The sequence below is a fragment of the Eschrichtius robustus genome, chromosome X, assembly GCF_028021215.1.
Source record: "Eschrichtius robustus isolate mEscRob2 chromosome X, mEscRob2.pri, whole genome shotgun sequence".
NCBI classification, from domain to species: domain Eukaryota; kingdom Metazoa; phylum Chordata; class Mammalia; order Artiodactyla; family Eschrichtiidae; genus Eschrichtius; species Eschrichtius robustus.
Genome location: NC_090845.1, coordinates 135,892,532 through 135,911,279, shown reverse-complemented (window position 1 = coordinate 135,911,279; position 18,748 = coordinate 135,892,532). Strand labels below are relative to the sequence as shown.

General features: G+C 38.8%; 1 protein-coding gene across 3 annotated transcripts in view; it reads right to left on the bottom strand.

Moving 5' to 3' along the window:
* The window catches only part of BRCC3 (BRCA1/BRCA2-containing complex subunit 3), a 70,743-nt gene that overhangs the window by 45,886 nt on the left and 6,109 nt on the right, over positions 1-18,748 (bottom strand). For all 3 annotated transcript variants that reach the window (XM_068533648.1, XM_068533650.1, XM_068533649.1), the window contains 4 exons: positions 16,817-16,936; positions 13,514-13,601; positions 8,936-9,024; positions 7,510-7,565 (listed from right to left, as the gene is read on the bottom strand). In XM_068533648.1, the coding sequence (XP_068389749.1) occupies positions 7,510-7,565; positions 8,936-9,024; positions 13,514-13,601; positions 16,817-16,936 (353 nt within the window). The remainder of the gene's footprint in view (positions 1-7,509; positions 7,566-8,935; positions 9,025-13,513; positions 13,602-16,816; positions 16,937-18,748) is intronic.

The following is an 18,748-nucleotide window of genomic DNA, read 5'->3' as shown; positions in this document are numbered from 1 at the left end:
CATTTTCCAAATGACTAATGATGTTGAGCATCTTTTCGTGTGCTTGTTGGCCTTTTGTACATCTTCTTTGGAGAAATGTCTGTTCAAGTCCTGTGCCCATTTTTAAATTGAGTTGTCATTTAGTTGCTGAGCTGCAAGAGATCCTTATATATTCTGGATACTAGACCCATTCAGATATTAAGATTTGCACATATTTTCTCCTATTCTGTAGGTTGTCCTTGCACTTTCTTGATAATGTCTTTTGATGCAGAAAAGATTTTAATGGTTTTTTAAAATAAATTTATATATTTTTGGCTGTGTTGGGTCTTTGTTGCTGTGCACGGGCTTTCTCTAGTTGCAGCGAGCGGGGGCTACTCTTCCTTGTGGTGCGCGGGCTTCTCATTGCGGTGGCTTCTCTTGTGGCGGAGCATGGGCTCTAGGCGCATGGGCTTCAGTAACTGTGGCTCGTGGGCTCAGTAGTTGTGGCTCGCGGGCTCTAGAGCACAGGCTCAGTGGTTGTGGCTCATGGGCTTAGTTGCTCCGCAGCATGTGGGATCTTCCCGGACCAGGGCTCGAATCCGTGTCCCCACATTAGCAGGCGGATTCTTAACCACTGAGCCCCCAGGGAAGCCCAAAAGATTTTAGTTTTTATGAAATCCAATTTATCTGTTTTCTTTTGTTATTCATGCTTTTGGTGTCATATCTAAGATTCCATTACCAAATCCAACATCATGAAGATTTACCCCTATGTTTTCTTATAAGCATTTTATAGTTTTAGCTCTTCTGTTTAGGTCATTGATCTATTTTGAGTTAATTTTTATATATAGTGCATGTGGATAACCAGTTGTCTCAGCACCACTTGTTGAACAGACTCTTCTTTCCTCATTGAATGACATCAGCACCCTTGTTGAAAATCAGTTGGCCATAGATATGCAGGTTTATTTGTGGACTCTCAATTTTATTCCATTGGTCTCTGTGTCTCTGCTTATGCCAGGTCCACAAAGTTTTGGTTAGTGAAGGTTTGTAGTAAGTTCTGAAATCTGGAAGTATGATTCCTCCAACTTTATTCTTCTTTCTTGATATTATTTTCACTATTCAGGGCACCTTGCAATTCCTTATGAATTTTAGGATCATCTTTTCCACTTTTGTAAAAAGGGCCATTGGAATTTTAATACAGATTTTATTGACTCTTTGGGAAGTACTGTCATCTTAACAATATTGGGTCTTCCAATCCATGAACAAGGGATATCTTTTGATTTATTTAGGTGTTTTTTCTGTCACCAATGTATTCTAGTTTTAACTTTACAAGTCTTTCCCATTCTTGGTTAAATTTTTTCCTAGGTATTTTATTATTTTGTATGCTGTCATAATTGGATTTTTAAATTTTATTTTTTACATTGTTCATTGCTGGTGTGTAGAAATACACACTGATTTTGTGCACTGATTTTGAACACTGAAACCTTGCTGAACTCGTTTATCAACTCTAGTAGCTTTGGGGGGTTTCTTTCAGATTGTCTATATATAGGACCACATGATCTGCAAATACATAGTTTTACTTCTTACTTTCCAATTTGGATGCCTTTTATTTCTTTTTCTGCCTAATTGTTTTGGCTAGAACTACCAGTAAAATATTGAATAACAGTGGTGAAAGTGGGCATCCTTGTCTTGTTCCTCATCTTATGGGAGAAAACTTTTCACCATTGAGTAAAACGTTAGCTGTGGGTTTTCATAAAAGCCCAAAAATGTTGAGGAATGTTCCCTAGATTCCTAGTTTTCTGAGTGTTTTTATTATGAAAGGATGTTGAAATTTTGCTTTTTGTGCATCAGTCGTGGGTTTTTTCCTTCATTCTATTAATGTGGAGTATTAATCAATTGATTTTCTTATGTTGAACCTCACTTCTATGCCAGGGATAAATCCCACTTGATCATAGTGTATAATCCTTTTAATGTGCTATTGGATTCAGTATGGTAGGATTTTGTTGAGGAGTTTTGCATCTGTATTCATAGTGAATATCACTTTGTAATATTTTTTTTTTGGTGATATCTTTGTCTGGCTTTGGTATCAGGGTAATACTGGCCTCAAAGATGAGTTAGAAGTGCTCCATTCTCTTCTATTTTTGGAGAGTTTGAGGATTAGTGTTAATCCTTCTTTAAATGTGTGGCAGAATTAACCAGTGTAGTCATCTGGTCTTGGAGTTTTCTTTGTTGAGATGTTTTTGAATACTGATTCAACCTATTTAATTTTTATAGGTCTGTTCAGGTTTTCTATTTCTTTTTGAGCCAGTTTTGGCAATTTGTGTGTTTCTAGGAATTTGTCCACTTCATTTAGGTTATCTAACAATTGTTTGGTTTTACCTTATAATCATTTTTTATTTCTGTAAAGTTGGTAGTAACGTCCCTACTTTTAATTCAGATTTTAGTTATTTGGTTCTTCTCTCATCTTTTTGTCAGTCTAGCTAAAGATATGTCAATTTTGTTGATCTTTTCAAAGAACTAACTTTTGGTTTCTTTGATTCTATTGTTTCTGTATTCCCTATTTTGTTTGTCTTCACTCTATTATTTCCTTCCTTCTAACTGCTTTGAATTTAGTTTGCATTTCTTTTTCTAGTTCCTTAAAGTGTAGAGTTAGAAATACCTTAAATACTGATTTGAGGGATTTCTTTTTTAAAGTAGGCATGTATAGCTATAAATTCCCCTCTGAGCACTGCTTTTGCTGCATCCCATAAATCTTGGTATGTTGTGTTTTCATTGTCATTAGTCTCAAAGTATTTTCTAATTTATCTTGTGATTTCTTCTTTCTCTTAAACATTGGTTGTTTAAGAGCATGTTTTTAAATTTCCACATATTTGTGAATTTTCCAGATTTCTTTCTGTAACTGATTTCAGATTCCATTCCATTTTTGCAGAAGATGCTTTGTATCATTCCAGTCTTCAAAAATTTATTGAGACCTGTTTTGTGAACTAACATGTGGTTTATCCTGGAGAATGTTTTATGTGCACTTGGGAAGGAAGTGTATTCAGCTGTTGTTGGGTGGAGAATTCTGTATGTGTCTATTAGGTATAGTTTGCTTATAGTGTTGTTCAAGTCTTCTGTTTCGTTATTTTTTTTCTAATTTTTCTATCCTTTAAGGAAAGTGGGGTGCTGAAGTCTCCCACTAGTACTGTTGAACTGTCTACCTCTCCCTTCAGTTCTGTCAATTTTTGTGTGATATATTTCGGGGTCCTTTTGTTAGGTGCATATATGTTTATAATTGTTATGTCTTATATCATTTTTTGTTCCTCAATTCTTCCTTACCGCCTTTTGTATTAGAAAGACATTTTCTAGTACACTGTTTTGCTTCCTTCCTTCCTTTCTCTCTCTCTACTATATATCTCTATTTTCTTAATGGTTTCCCTGGAAATTACAATTAACACTTTAGTTCAAATTAATACTAACTTAGTTTTAATCAAATACACAATGTTCCTGTATAGCTCTATTCCCATACTTTTGTGTTACTATTACAAATTACATCCTTATACAATATGTGTCTATCAACTTAGATTTGTAACTGTTGCTTTATGTAGTTGTCTTTTGAATCACATGGGGGAAAAAGGGAGTTACAAACTGAAAATACATTAATACTGACTTTTGTATTTAACTATATAGTTACCTTTCTGGTGTTATTTCTTTGTGTGGATTTAAGTTATTGTCTAGTGTCCTTTCATTTCAGCCTGAAGGACTCCCTGTAGCATTTCTCATAGGGCAGGTCTACTAGTGACAAAACTCTCTCAGTTTTTGTTTACCTGGGAATGTCTTAATATCTCTTTCGTTCATAAAGGATAGTTTTGCCAGATACAGAATTCTTGCTTGGTAGTTGTTTTCTTGTTGCTGCTGTTGTTGTTGTTGGGTTTGTTTGTTTTCCTAAATCAGTATTTGAATATGTCAGCCCGCTGCCTTTTGGCCTCCCTGGTTTCTGATGAGAACCTGCCCCTCAATCTTACTGAGAATCCCTTGTATGTAATGAGTCACTTCTCTCTTATTGCATTCAAGATTGTCTTTGCCTTCTGACACTGATTATATCTCAGTGTGGATCTTCTTGAGTTTATCCTGCTTGGAGTTGAGATTCTTGGATGTATATAGGTCATGCCTGTCACAAATTTGGGATGTTTTTGACCATTATTTCTTTGTATACATTTTCTGCCCCTTTCTCTATCTCATCCTCTACTGGGACTCCTATTATGAGTACACTTAGAGTGTTTTAAGATGTCCCACAGGTCTCAGGCTCTTTATTTTTCTTCATTCTTTCTTTCTGCTCCTCAGACTGGGTAATGTCAATTCACCTATCTTGAAGTTTGGTGATTCTTTCTTTTGTCTTCTCAATCCTGCTATTGAACCTATCTAGTGAATTTTTCACTTCCCTTATTGTACTTCTCAGTTCTAGAATTCCTATTTGGTTCCTTTTTATAATTTCTCTCTTTATTGATATTTTCTATTAGATATTCTCTATCATTCTCATGGTTTTCTTTAGTTCTTTGTATATCATTTCCTTTAGCTTTTTGAGAATATTTTAAATAGTTGATTGACAGTCTTTGTCTAGCAAGCCCAACATCTTGGCTTCCTCCAGGAATGTTTTTATTAATTCCTTTTTCCTGCTTTCAGCCCATAATTTGTTTCTGTGAATGCCTTTTTTGTTGTTGTTGAAAACTGGACATTTTGAATATTATAACTATGGAAATCGTATTCTACCCCCTCCCCAGGGTTTATTGTTGCTGCTTGTTTTTGTTTTTTTTTAAATTAATTAATTAATTAATTTATTTATTTATTTATTTATGGCTGTGTTGGGTCTTCGTTTCTGTGCGAGGGCTTTCTCTAGTTGTGGCAAGCAGGGGCCACTCTTCATCGTGGTGCGCGGGCCTCTCACTATCGCGGCCTCTCTTGTTGCAGAGCGCAGGCTCAGTAATTGTGGCTCACGGGCCCAGCTGCTCTGCGGCATGTGGGATCTTCCCAGACCAGGGCTCGAACTCGTGTCCCCTGCATTAGCAGGCAGATTCTCAACCACTGCGCCACCAGGGAAGCCCGTTGCTGCTTGTTTTATCTGATTTTGTTTGTCTGTTTAGTGACTTTCCTGAACTAATTTTTTATAGTCTATATTCTTTGTTATATGTGGCCACTGAGGTCTTTGTCCTGTTAGCTTAGTAGCCATCTAGTGACTTGACAGAGATTTACTTAAATGCTGAGATTCTGGTGTTTTTTTTTTTCTGGATTTAGTAGTTGCCGGGTTGCTATAAAATATTGATTCGTTTCTAGAGTTCCAATAAAGGTGATTCTGACAGTTTTTGCCAGATTATTCACTGCTTTTGTGGAGGACTTTTGAAGTTTCCTACTCTGCCATTTTTTGTTGATGTCACTCTCTCTAGTCACTTTTTCAGTTTTAATGTTCTGAGGGGGAAAATGTCAATTTCGAATTCTTTATCCATTAGGGTTATTAACGAAGAATAAAAACATTTTCAGGCAAGCACAGACGCAGAAGGTTTAGCTCAAATGCACACCTTTCTTAGGAAGTTACTAGAGGGCCTTTAACAGCAAAATGACAGAGTGAACCAAGAAAAATGACATGAAATCCAGACAACAATGGATCCAACCCAGGAGAATAATGAAGGAAAGCCCCAGGACATCAGCTGAGACCTGATTAGCATAGGAAGATGGAGGGCTTTAGGGAGCGATCCTAGGAATTTGGAACTCAGGGAGGTGATAAAGTCAGAGAAATAAGGGAGAAAAAGCCATTCAAAACCCCATGAAAAAGCAAAAAGCTATACAGGAAAGGAAATGGAATCATAGTATACTACTTTATAGTGCTTGGTTGTACATGGAATAATATTTATATAATCACAACAATATAAACATTTTGTTTTCTATTCTTAGAATCAACTAGTACACAAAGCACAGAAAACACAATTGTGATTACAACATAGAACACAGATTTTTTGCAACTGTGAAAATATAAAGGTTTATGGTAAAACTGCACGTAACACTAGGGAGCCAAGAGATATTGTCTATTGTCTGTTGTTGATAGGATAAATAAAGGGGCAAACTTTATTTAAGATTAGAAAAGTAACAACAGAAGAACAAAAAGTAGTAATATAACTACATTGGGCAGAATGGAGATGGGGCAGTGTGAGCTAAATCCTCATTTGTGAGACCAAGATAACATAATAAGAAGAATAATTAATATCTAAAATTAGTAAATCAAGAAAGAGTATCAAAAGTATATTATTTAGGGATATCAAAGTAAACAACAGAAGAACTAAAAACAAAATTGGGAGAAAGAAGTGGTTCCCCCTGAGGAGTGACAGTATTTCTCATAAATTCTGTGCCATCTGATATTTTTATGCACGTGCACCTATTACTTTGATGAAAAATTTAAAAATTAACACTTGTGTATGGTTCAACATTCCAAAGCTATGTAAAGGTACAATTAAGTCTCCACACCTCCTTCCTACTTCCTCTCTGCTGAGGTGACCGATGTTTCCTTCCAGATATTCTGTGTATTTCCAAGCAAGTACACTGGTGTGTCATGCGTATATTTCTCTTCCATATCCTTATATGAATGGTAGCATTCTATACAGACTGTTCTTGTACCTTGCCTTTTTTACTTAACAGTGTATCTTGGAGATATTTATGTATCACTACTGAGCGTCCTTTTTTTTTTTTTTTGGTCGCACCATGCGGCATGTGGGATCTTAGTTCCCCGACCAGGGATTGAACCTGGGCCCGTTGCAGTGGAAGCACAGAGTCTTAACCACTGGACTGCCAGAGAATTCCCCTCATATTTTTAATAGCTGAATATTATTCCATTATTTAGATGCATCATAATTTATTTAATCAGTTCTGTACTGACAGACATCTGTCATTTTCCCCAATTCTTTGCTATTTCAAACAATGCTATCATAATAAATTGACAAATATTATAAGAAAAAAATTTAAGGCATTCTTTGTTTCTGTCTCCCAATTAGATAATGAACTTGGCTTTCATCTCTGCCTCCTTGGTGCCTACCATGGTGCCTGGCATATAGTAGTTACTGTATTTGCTAATTTAGGTTGAATTGAATTTAAATGAGGAAACTAAGCTATGCAAACATTTAAATGAGATACTGTAATTCTAAAATCAAGTTTATGGCACAACAAAGACAAGAGCTTATGCAAATCTATAAGACTCCGCACACTCAGTCTTTGTTTTACAATTCATCAGAGAAAGGGAAAGTAACAGTGCAACTCAGTTTAGAATAATGCAGGAAAGGAAATGTGGGACAGGGCTGTGGTGATGTAACTGCAATGAACAGACTCCTTGCTTATATGATCCTAGCTTTCTAGATCCCCGATATCCAAGATGCTAAAGAGATTCTAATTCCTCACAGAGATGTTCACGTGTATAAGTAGACTATAGAATTCTTAGTGTCTTACTAATGAGAGAAATAAAATGAAATAAAACAATCAATTCCCTGGACTGGAGATTAACCCACCAATACATACATATATCTCTGTCATACTTACTCTGAGCTCTTTTGGGCCTGTATGGACTGAAAGCAAGTGTAGAGTACCCGTCCAGTCTAAAAAAAGAAAGAAAACAGAAAAAAAGAAAGGTCACACAGAGGATTAATAGTGAAAAAGGTATAGCAATTTAGTGGGCTCTAACCTAAAACTCAAAGGCCCCTCTGGGAGTGGAAGGTTAGAAGAGACTCCAAAGACAGACTATGCATAAATCAGTTTCTGTAAGAAGGATCAAATACTCAGTCAACATGAGATGGCCACAATCAAACATCCGCTCATGTGACAGCAGAGAATTGCTCACAAACATGAGAACCAAGAAACTAAGAATGAGACCATTCAGACTCCTTTTTTGGAAGCTGACAAACTCATGCAACAGCTATTTATAATGACAATAAATTTATGATGACAAAGCCAGAAGCATTTCAAATGAAGTATGAAGTTCAAGATAGTGAACTTTAACGTTTTCAGAAAAGAGTGATTTTATGAAGAATATTCATTATTAACATAGATTCTGAGAATATAACTAATGTACTAAACAATAGGAGGACACACTTGGTAAATCGGCAAAATTCATAGTTGCAGTGTTAAATTTTCTTTTTGTTTGAAGTGACACATAGTAAAACCTCTTGATCTGAACGTAAAATTCAAACAGAAGCACTCTAAATAGAGAATAGCAAGACTAGCCATTGATTGAGCTGTTAACTTCTCTGAGTTTCGGTTTGCTTATCCATAAAAATCGATAATAATAATCCTCACGGGTTGTTGTCAGGGTTCGAGTATATTTATGTAAAACACCTAAAGAGTAAGTGCCATACAATACGTGATAAATGGTAGCACTTGTTACTGTTATTGGCCTCCACTCCTACCACCGTGGTCAAACATCCATCATCTCTTTCCTAGATTACTACAGTCGCTTCCTAACTGGTTTCACGGACACCATGGATTCTGCACCCCCTCCCTCCCTCCCTGTCCCCCCAGCCCCACCCCCAGTTATCTTCCAGACCTCACTGTAGGATGACCACATGAGTTACCATGCAAACCAGGACACTTCCAAGAAGGAAAGGTGCTAACTGAATAGGAGACTGGGACAATGGGTGGAACTGGGACTGACAGAGGCAAGCCGGGACATGTAGTCATGTTCTGCCTCACTGTGCTGCAGCCACACTGACTTCCTCGATGTCCCCTAAACATGCCACACTCACCTCAGGGTCTTTTCACTGGCTATTTCCTCTGCCTGGAACGCTCTTCCCCCAAGAAATCCACAAGACTTGCTCCCTCACTTTCTTCAGGTCCTGACTCAATGACCCTTCTCATTGAAACCTTCCCTGGCCACCCTATTAAAATTGCAAAAAGATTTTTCTCTATTCTCTGTGTCTGTGTGTTTATACACACACGCGTGCGCATGTGCACACACACACACACACAATACCTTTGTATTTTTATCTTCTATGAAACAGGAAAATATAAGTCCTACAAAGCCTTGATCCATCATCTGGTACATGGCTTGTGTACGAACATCTGCAAATAAATAAAAATAAAAATCTGCTGTTAAACTGTATCTCCCAGACATGAAAATATAAAGATAACAGCAGCATACAATCCTCGTGGGATTCAGATTCTAAAGGCAGAACAGGGGTACATCCTAATGACAATATTATTGTCAAAGTATAAACATTTTACTAGGTTAGGGAAATACTACGGGAGTCGGCAATTAAATAATAAAATTTATTACTAATTCTAGGCTGCCTAGCCCACAACTAGCCCTGCTATGAAATGTAGCATAGAAAGAAAAAAATGGAAAACTTCTATTATCCCAAAAACACCTGATAATTTCTTCCAGGAGGACTCCAAAAGAAAGGAAGGCATTCGAAGGAGACAGCAAGATTTCTTAGAATAAGCCTTTTGATGGACAGCTTCTAGGGAAGTGAATATATTAGACTTGATACTAAAGAATGGCAGTGTAGAACTATTACAGAGGAAACTATTGTATAGAAGTGACTGCAATAGAATTAAACACTGCATTCCAGGGAACAGAAACAAAATCTCACTAAATGGTTATACAATTTTTGAAAAGGAAATCATAGACAAGCACCAAATAACATTTGAAAGGATTAGTTAAAAGATTACCAGAAACTGAACAGAGGCAAAGTTTAAAGATGTGAAGTACTCAGACCATTATTTATGGATACAAAAGATCTGGTATTACAACAAAACAGTGCACAGCATGGTTTGGTCCAGTGACTTATGCCCAGTTAGCTTGTTCTATATGTTCTTAAACATACTTTGCATTGATCTGGATTGGGACTTCTACCCAATATATTCCTAAGTAAAGAGTAAGGCCCAACAGTACCCAGCAAAGAATATGAGAAAAATACTGGCTGAAACAGTTGGTGAAAATAAACAGCACTGTTTGAATGATCTCTGTACCTGCTATATGACCTTGGTAAAATTTTTAATACCTCTAAGCCTATTTCCTCATCAGTTAAATAAGGATAAACATCATCCGTACTTTTTCAGGGTTTTGTATTTTAAAAGTTGCAAGATGCTTTTAGCACAACGCCTAGCACATCAGAGGTACTTCACAATAATTCATTACATTTCGTTCCATCCACAGCCATTGTTGATGAATTGCTGAATCTGAAGTGGATTAGTATCCATACTGTGCCACCCAAAGTGCTTCTGTCAAGATCACCAATGATGCATTTTTGGTTCTCAATTTACCCGATTGCTCCCTCCTTGAAACACTATCTTCACTTGGCCTCACATTCCCACTCTTCTCATCTCTGTCCTCTTAACTTCCTGGCTGTTCTTTTCCAGTCTCTTGCTGGATCCTTCCCGTCTTTCCATCCTCAAAATATGGCATGCCCAGGGCTCAGTCTTCAGCCATTTTCTCTTCTCCATCTACACTTACTCCCTGGGGGAGTTCATTTAGTTCCATGGCTTCAAATCTCATCTCCATACTGGCCACTCCCAACTCCTACTCAATCAACTCTAGTTCCAGTCTTCTACCCAAACTGCCGAATCATATATCCAATTGTGTACCTGACACTGAGACTTGGTTGTCTTAATACTGTGCTCCTCAGGGCAGTAGGTCCATGAACTATTTGTTACCTGTTCACAAGGAGACAAGAGCTTGAGCTGGAATGGAAATTAATCTCTGCTTCCTTTATTGACAAAGTCTTAAGGAAAATGTAAGCTGAACTAAACAATATGCTAAGTTGACATAGATGATTTCTTTTTTTTTGGCCATGCCAAGCTGATTGCAGGATCTCAGTTCCCTGGCTAGGGATTGAACCTGGGCCACAGCAGTGAGAGCCCAGAATCCTAACCACTAGGCCACCAGGGAACTCCCAACATAGAGGATTTATGTTTGGTGTAGGCTCCTTATCGAATTGGTCACAGACCAAAGCCAGGCTAGGTGAGCATCACTTGCCTACCAGACATTTGAAACTCAACATGTCCAAAAGCACACACTTGATTTCCTCCACAAAATCTGCTACTCCCAAAGCCACACTGGCTCTCCTGCTTTTCCTCAAATATTCCAGGCATGCTCCTCCTCAGGGCCTTTGCACTGGCTATTCCTCTCCGGCTGGGACGCTCTTCCGCAAGATATTTGCACAGCCAACTCTCACTTCCTTCAGGTTTTTGCTCAACTGTTACCTTCTCCATGAGGCCTAATCACGTTACTTAAAATATAAACCCTATGCCCCTTACCCTGATTTACATTTTTCCCTGAGGTAACTTAATTACTTCTAAGTTACCTCCTAAATGCCAAATCCAAAAGATACACTTTAGTCTAAATGAGGACCATCCAAGAGACCTTCCTGCAACTGTGCCATCCAATTTTTCTTTCAGCATTGGACAGTCTGAAGGGACAACAGAATCACACCTCCCATTTCCTGGTGTAAAAGTAGAACAGTCTGAGCACCATATTCTTTCATTTACTCTCGACTCAAAATTTTCCTGAAACAGAAACCACAGACCCCAGTTCGTAATAAAGGATTTTAAAAGAATGAGAGACTATATATACAAGTGTTTTTAGAATACGAGCCCTGAGATAGCCATCACATTACAATAAAATTTTGGTTCAGCCTTCATTTATTCTATCCCTTGTCCTAACAGAGCTTCCATCTAAGTCAGTTTGCTAAAGAAGGGCATAGAAATGTATTGTAATATCAAAAAATTTTGTTTGTAATGATTCTAAGGAGTATTGACTTATAACTTCTAGAAGAGAATGTTTGGGAAAATGTAATTTTTAAAAATGACTGGTTATAGAAAACTGCTTAATTAAAACTACAGCCTATATTTGTCATGGGAGGTTGATCTGACCCACCAACTTTGGTAATAAATTAACTCACTATGACATCACCGTAGCAGTGCTTCCCTTCTTATAAAAGGATCAAGCAGATCTTATAATTAGGAACATAACTACAGGTGCATGTCTCCTTGTACTATGCACTTACAAGGACAGGAAAGTTAATGTAAGAGTAACTGAAAAACAGTGCCAAGTCACATGCGATTTACAAAATAGGCTGTGCTTTTTAAATTGCTTCCTTTTTCTTTTGCAAGCCACGTCCTATAGGTAAAATTTGGGTAAGTTCGTTGCATGGGTATGACATAACTCAACTATATATCTTTTTCCCCACCACCAAACCTATGCTTCCTCCTCCATTTCCTGTTTTCATAAATAGCGTTCCCACTTGACCAAACAAAGCAGACGCTGGAGAATGCCAAGGCCTCTGATTCACAGAAACCTCCGCTGAGGTACTGACTCTGCCACTTATTAGCTGACTGGTTTTGCACAAAGTATTTCAGCTCGAACCTCAGCTTAGTTTCTTAGGAGCCACACACTCCTCATGATTATTTGGGAAGTGTTTCAAGAAGTAGAGAGTGGATGCAGTATCAAACGCTACAGACTTGGGAGACAGATATGGTTCAGACCTCAGCACTGCCACTTACTCAACCCATAGGAGCCTCTGTTTCCTCCTCACTGCCATGAGGGGGAAGGTCTCTAAGTCACGGGTTAGACGAGGAAACATTCATTTCCGCAAGTAAAGTTATTCTAATTCTTTCAGAAGAGTCAGATAGAGACAAAAAGTGACCATGATTAGAGAAAAAGGGGAAAGAGAAAGAGAAAGAAAACAGGGCTTCCCTGGTGGCGCAATTGTTAGGAATCTGCCTGCCAATGCAGGGGACACGGGTTCCAGCCCTTGTCTGGGAAGATCCCACATGCCGCGGAGCAACTAAGCCTGTGCACCACAACAACTGAGCCTGCGCTCTAGAGCCCATGAGCCACAAGTACTGAGCCCACGAGCCTCAAGTACTGAGCCCACGAGCCTCAACTACTGAAGCCCGCGCACCTAGAGCCCGTGCTCCACAACGAGAGAAGCCACCGCAATGAGAAGCCCGCACACCGCAACGAAGAGCAGCCCCCGCTCGCCGCAACTAGAGAAAGCCCGCGTGCAGCAACGGAGACCCAACGCAGCCAAAAAAAAAACAAAAAACAAAAAACAAAAAAAGAGAGAGAGAGAAAACAATTTTGTTACATTATACTGATTAGAGGGCTGAGGAGGTAGGTTGACAGCCCCAAGAGCTAGGATGATATATGTATCAAACAGAGATTGTAAACATCAGTTTTATAAATTTCACCCTTCACACCTTTGATTCTTCCAAATGGTGGTGTACTAGACAATGATAGTCACAATCGGCAATTTTCAGTTATAGTTTATTTATTATTATTATTATTATTATTTTGGATACCAGCCAATTGTCAGGGTTTAGTCTTGATTTCCTGAATACTGTCAAAATGGAGTGCCAAAATTTTATCTCTATTGAAAACAATCAATATGACATAAATCAGTACTCTTAAAACAGCAAAATAAAAATAAGGACATTTGCTTAAGGATACTTAAATTTTGATTTAAAATAACCATAGCCCATGTAATGGAGAAGGAAAAATGATATTCACTTCTAAGAACAAAAAACATTGCAATCCCATAATACTTACCGACATGTGAAGGCCAAACAGTTATATGGGGATGGGAATGATACCAGCCCACAACTCTCATGGGGCGACCAGTTAGTTCAGCCAACCTGTGTGTCTGTCAAGGTATTTTCAACTTGTGGGAACACAATTTGTGATGCTAATAAAGGCTCAGAAAGCAACCTGAAGTTTAAAATAAACCTATCACAATTTAATGTCAACAAAAGAATGAAAAAAGGTCAATGCCCAGAATTTCCCAGACTTCCCTTCTAAAGCCAAAGGTATTTCTTTTTTTTAAATAGAATCCATTTGGTTTCCATTATTGTATATAGTTATATGCTCTTAATCCAATTTAGCTAATATTTGGTCACTCAAATACTTACCACTGTGCTATCTGAAAAGAAGCTTCTAAATCTTTGGATGTCACATCATTAACTTGAGTAATCTTCTGTCCTCTCTCTAGCCCAACCTACCCTCATTCCTGAAAAAGTACAAAATTTTAAAAATTCATTTCATTTCTCTGTGGCAGGCTGCCAGTGTCAACAATAGCAAGTAGGGTGGTTTCAGAGACCAAATGAACAAAGACCCCCAGTTTAGTCTCCCCATTTGTCTAGAAGTATCCCCCAAAAGAACATTTTCCTCCTTTGTTCTGGAAATAAAATTTTACCATAACTGTCTGAGGCTCTGACTTGAGATAAGAACTCGGTTGGAGATAAGAAGCTGTCCCCTTCTGTTGCTACTCACTGTAAAGTGCTGGTTCATTTTCCTGTGAATTACTTACGTTGAAACCCCATAGTCCTTTCTATACAGCTAAGTATAAGAATACTTTTTAGGGACTTCCCTGGCGGTTCAGTGGTTAGGACTCCATGCTTCCACGGCAGGAGGCACAGGTTCCATCCCTGGTTGGGGAACTAAGACCCTATATGCTGCGCAGCATGGCCAACAACAACAAAAAAAAACTTTTTAAGTAATTTTTTTTTAATTTCAAATGCCAAGAGAAGTTACTTAACTTCCCTAAGCCCACTTCTTCAGCTAAGGCGAGGGAAAGGACCGCCCGAAAGGATGGAAGGTGACTCTGCCCGGCGCTCGAGCAGGACAGGGGCTGGGGGCCGTCCCCACCGGCCACAATGCAAACCTCCTAATTCCAGGCAGCCTAGGGCAGGGGGCTCAGAAGGCTCTCGCCTCAGTAGTGTGGGGAAAAAATGACTCCTACACTGAAAGCTGCTCTGGTCCCATGCAGCAAATCTTCAAACAAGTATCAATAGGATCTAACCGTCCCCGGTAATCTAACAGCATCCCAGAACAAAGCTCAGAAAAATATGTCTAGGAATACAAAGATATCCAGCCCCCAGGGGAAAATCATAATGCTGGCATCCAATCTAAAATTACCAGGTGTGCAGAGAATTGGGAAAATCCAACCTATAGTGAGGAGACAGAGAACAGATTCATGGCTCCCATGGTTTGAGGTGTGCAGGGTGAGGGTGACTGTCCAGGGGAAGCTTGAGGCAGATCTTTACGGTAATGGGACAGTTCTGCACCTTGACTGCTGTGGTGGTTTTTTTATATATGTATCTCTACACATATGACAAAATGGCATAGAACTACACACATTAATGTCAATTTCCTGGTTTCCATATTGCACCGTAAGTTATGTAACATGTAACCTTTGGGGGAAACTGTGTAAAGGTACAGGGACCTTCCCATACTATTTTTGCAACTTTCCATGAATCTATAATTATTTCAAAATAAAGAGTTAAAAAAAAGATGCAAAAGGTACACATCATAAGAAGAGATTGATATATCTGATTATATAAAAGTGCAACAAGAACAATTTGATTGGAAAAAACACACACATACCGTGAAAAAGCTGACAAAAATCACTATCCTTATGACAAAAGGCTAACTTTCTTAACATAAACTATAAATTATTAAGAAAAATATTTCCAAATCAATAGAAAAACGGGCAAAGGAAATAACCATATAATTCAGAGAAAAATACAAATGACTCCTAAAAATTAAAAGCTGATCAAATTTACTCACAAGAAAAATGCTAATTAAAATTGCAACAAAGAAGATACAATTTTTTGCCAATCAGGTTGGCAACAACCAAAAACTTTGATTTACCAGGGCCTCGCAGCACAAAAACAAAACTTTGATAACACACAATGTTTGGAAGGGTGTGGGGAAACAGATACTCTTGCACATGGCTAGAGGGTAAACTGGTCAAACTGCTACAGGTGCAAGTCGATATAACCTTTGCCCCAGCAATTTCACATCTAGGAATTGATTCTACAGATACACGCACACATTTGTGAAATGCAATGTCCAAGGTTAGTTGCTGCAGCCCTGTCAGTAAAAGACTGCAAATAACCTAAACATCTGCATTAGGACAGCACAGCCATCCAGGGCTGTATTATGTAGTCATAAGAATGAGACATCTCTATATACTAATGTGGACAAATCTCTAGATACACTGTTAGGTAATGTCATAGCTACCATATGTATTAAATACTTTTTAAAAAAGAAAATATTCTTATATGTTTCTGTATGCACAGAATTCGTCCGTAAGGACACATGAAAACCTGATACCCCTGGTTATGTCCAGGGAGGGATGGTGGGGGAATTGGGGCACAGAGGCTAGAGAGAAATACTTACTTTGTATACTTTTTTATACCTTTTAAAGGTTGTATCATGCATGTTTTCTACTTTTAAAAGTTACTTTTTAATTGACTACAAGATTAACTTAATCTGAAAGAATGATAAATTACTAAAACCACTGATGCAAGTTTAATTTGTTACAGTTGAGGTATGGAGTCCATATCGTAGGAAGCAAATGTCCCAACTGATCGCTCTTTGGTTATATTTAACATGGAGTATTGCATTCAGTTCTCAGCACTGCATTTTTTTGAGAGGCAGCCTCAAAAGAGAATCTCCAAAGGAGAGAGACCAAGATAGTGAAAGGCCTAGAAACTAAATGATATTACGAAAACTGTGGGGGCGGGGGGATGGGGTAGACGGGGCAGAGGGGAGTGGAGAGGAAGGAGATAGGGACTCCCCAGAGAGTTCACTGTCATAGTATTGGACCCTGGGATCTTTTGGCATTTAAGAGCAGAAATGTTAGAAATGTCCAGTTCTTCCAATAAAAGCCACTCAAAAAGAGAAATGGAGAGAAATTCTGATTAACCAAGCAACTGGATCTAAGGGGTAAATATGAAAACTGGGAAAGAGTCACTAGGAAGAAAAGCTGTGAAATCTGCTTAAGCAGCAAACAGAGGACCCTGGAAGCCTCAAAGCACATAAAAGCTTCTTATCGACCAGTAAGGATATCTCTGCCTCTGTCGAGGCTGCAGACAGCTGCTCTGGAGAAATTTCCACGCGATCCTTCCTCTTATCAGAACGTCGCAAGATGATGACAGAATGAATGTGAACAATTCTGACGGTGTCAACCTAAAGGAAAATCCACAGAAACGTTTACTTCTGTCTCTCTCGGATAACATCTCTCCCTGCAATTACGGGACTGCATCGTATTACATTATCAGGTTAAAGTTTCCATCTTAGAAAACAGGCATTTTTTTCTCATGAATAACAGAATGTTTCAAATAAAAGACATCTGACCTCAATATATACATTTCAAAACAAAAATATAAAGGCTAATGTTTAGATCAAGGGAGGACTTTTGCAATGATCAACTAACAATCATTTGATTTCCAACTATGTGCAGGAATACAAGTCAGAGTGCTGACAATCCAAGTGTTCAAAATGCTAACATGTGGTTGCACAGCAAGAATCACACATGAAACTACACTAAAATAATACAGTAAATAGATGCTGCAGGAGCCCAGAGGAAAGGAGTCTCTTAGATTGGAAAAAAATCTTTACAGAAAAGGCAGACGAGTGTTATCTATTTCCTGATTGTCGTGTGTGTGTGTGTGTGTGTGTGTGTGTGTGTGTGTGTGTGTGTGCGTGCACGCACACATATAGATAGAATTTCTGTAGATGCCAAATAGATGTGAATGACATGTTTGGGAGACAAGTTGGCCAACTCATTTAGGTAGTACAGAACTTGAGGTGGAATGGCAGACAGTAAGGCTAAGAAAGAAGGTTAGAGTGAAAATATGCAAGGTCTCAAAGGCCAAGCCATGATCTGCAGGATGACCTAGAAGGAAGGACATTATTTCAGAGAGCTTGACCATGAAGCACTGGACTAAGTGTATGTCAGAGATGGAAGAAACAGACTTGAGGTTCATTAAGAAGCAAGGATCCACAAGATTTGGTAGCTTATGGACCATGGGTGATACAGGACAGCAAACTGTCAAGGATGACTCTGAAGTTTCAGGGTTGAAACTAGGTAGAACAGAGAAGGCAGATCTAAGTTTAGAAAGGATCAAGAAGGAAGGGACATGAGTGTGTTTTCAGATGAGCTGAACTGAGATGAGAGGATGTAAATAAAGGCAAGGAACAGTGTGGGGTGGGGGTGAGCAGAGGTCCAGGGCGAATCCAGGGGGATACCCATGGCATAGGATGGGGTACAATAAGAGGAGCCAGGAAGGAAGACAGCAGTCAAAACCAGAACAAGGAAATCGTTCAAGAGTTGCAGGAGAGGGCTTCCCTGGTGGCGCAGTGGTTGAGAATCTGCCTGCCAATGCAGGGGACACGGGTTCGAGCCCTGGTCTGGGAGGATCCCACATGCCGCGGAGCAACTAGGCCAGTGAGCCACAACTACTGAGCCTGCGCGTCTGGAGCCTGTGCCCCACAACAAGAGAGGCCGCGACAGTGAGACGCCCGCGCACCGCGATGAAGAGTGGCCCCCGCTTGCCACAACTAGAGAAAGCCCTTGCATAGAAATGAAGACCCAACACAGCCAAATAAATAAATAAATAAATAAATAAATAAGTCAGGAGCTCTTTAAAAAAAAATAGACTTTTAAAAAATTAAAAAAAAGAGTTGCAGGAGAAAAGGTGGGTATGGCATTGCCAGACGTTGCCCGGACAAGGGTGAAATCTGAGACAAGATTTTGAAGTAACATATAGACCTACACTGTGCAACACGGTGTGGCTACTGAGCTTCAAATGTGGTTCCCTTTCATGCCTTTTTTCACCTCATGAACTCTTTCATAGACTTTAAATTCCTTGCTCATCCTATAAAGAATGAATCATTCTACCCTCACATACAACTTTTCTTATAATACACACACATGTCTGGCAGGCACAAAGTATACAATAAGGAAAATCAAAAGCAGAGACAGAAAGACACTTGACC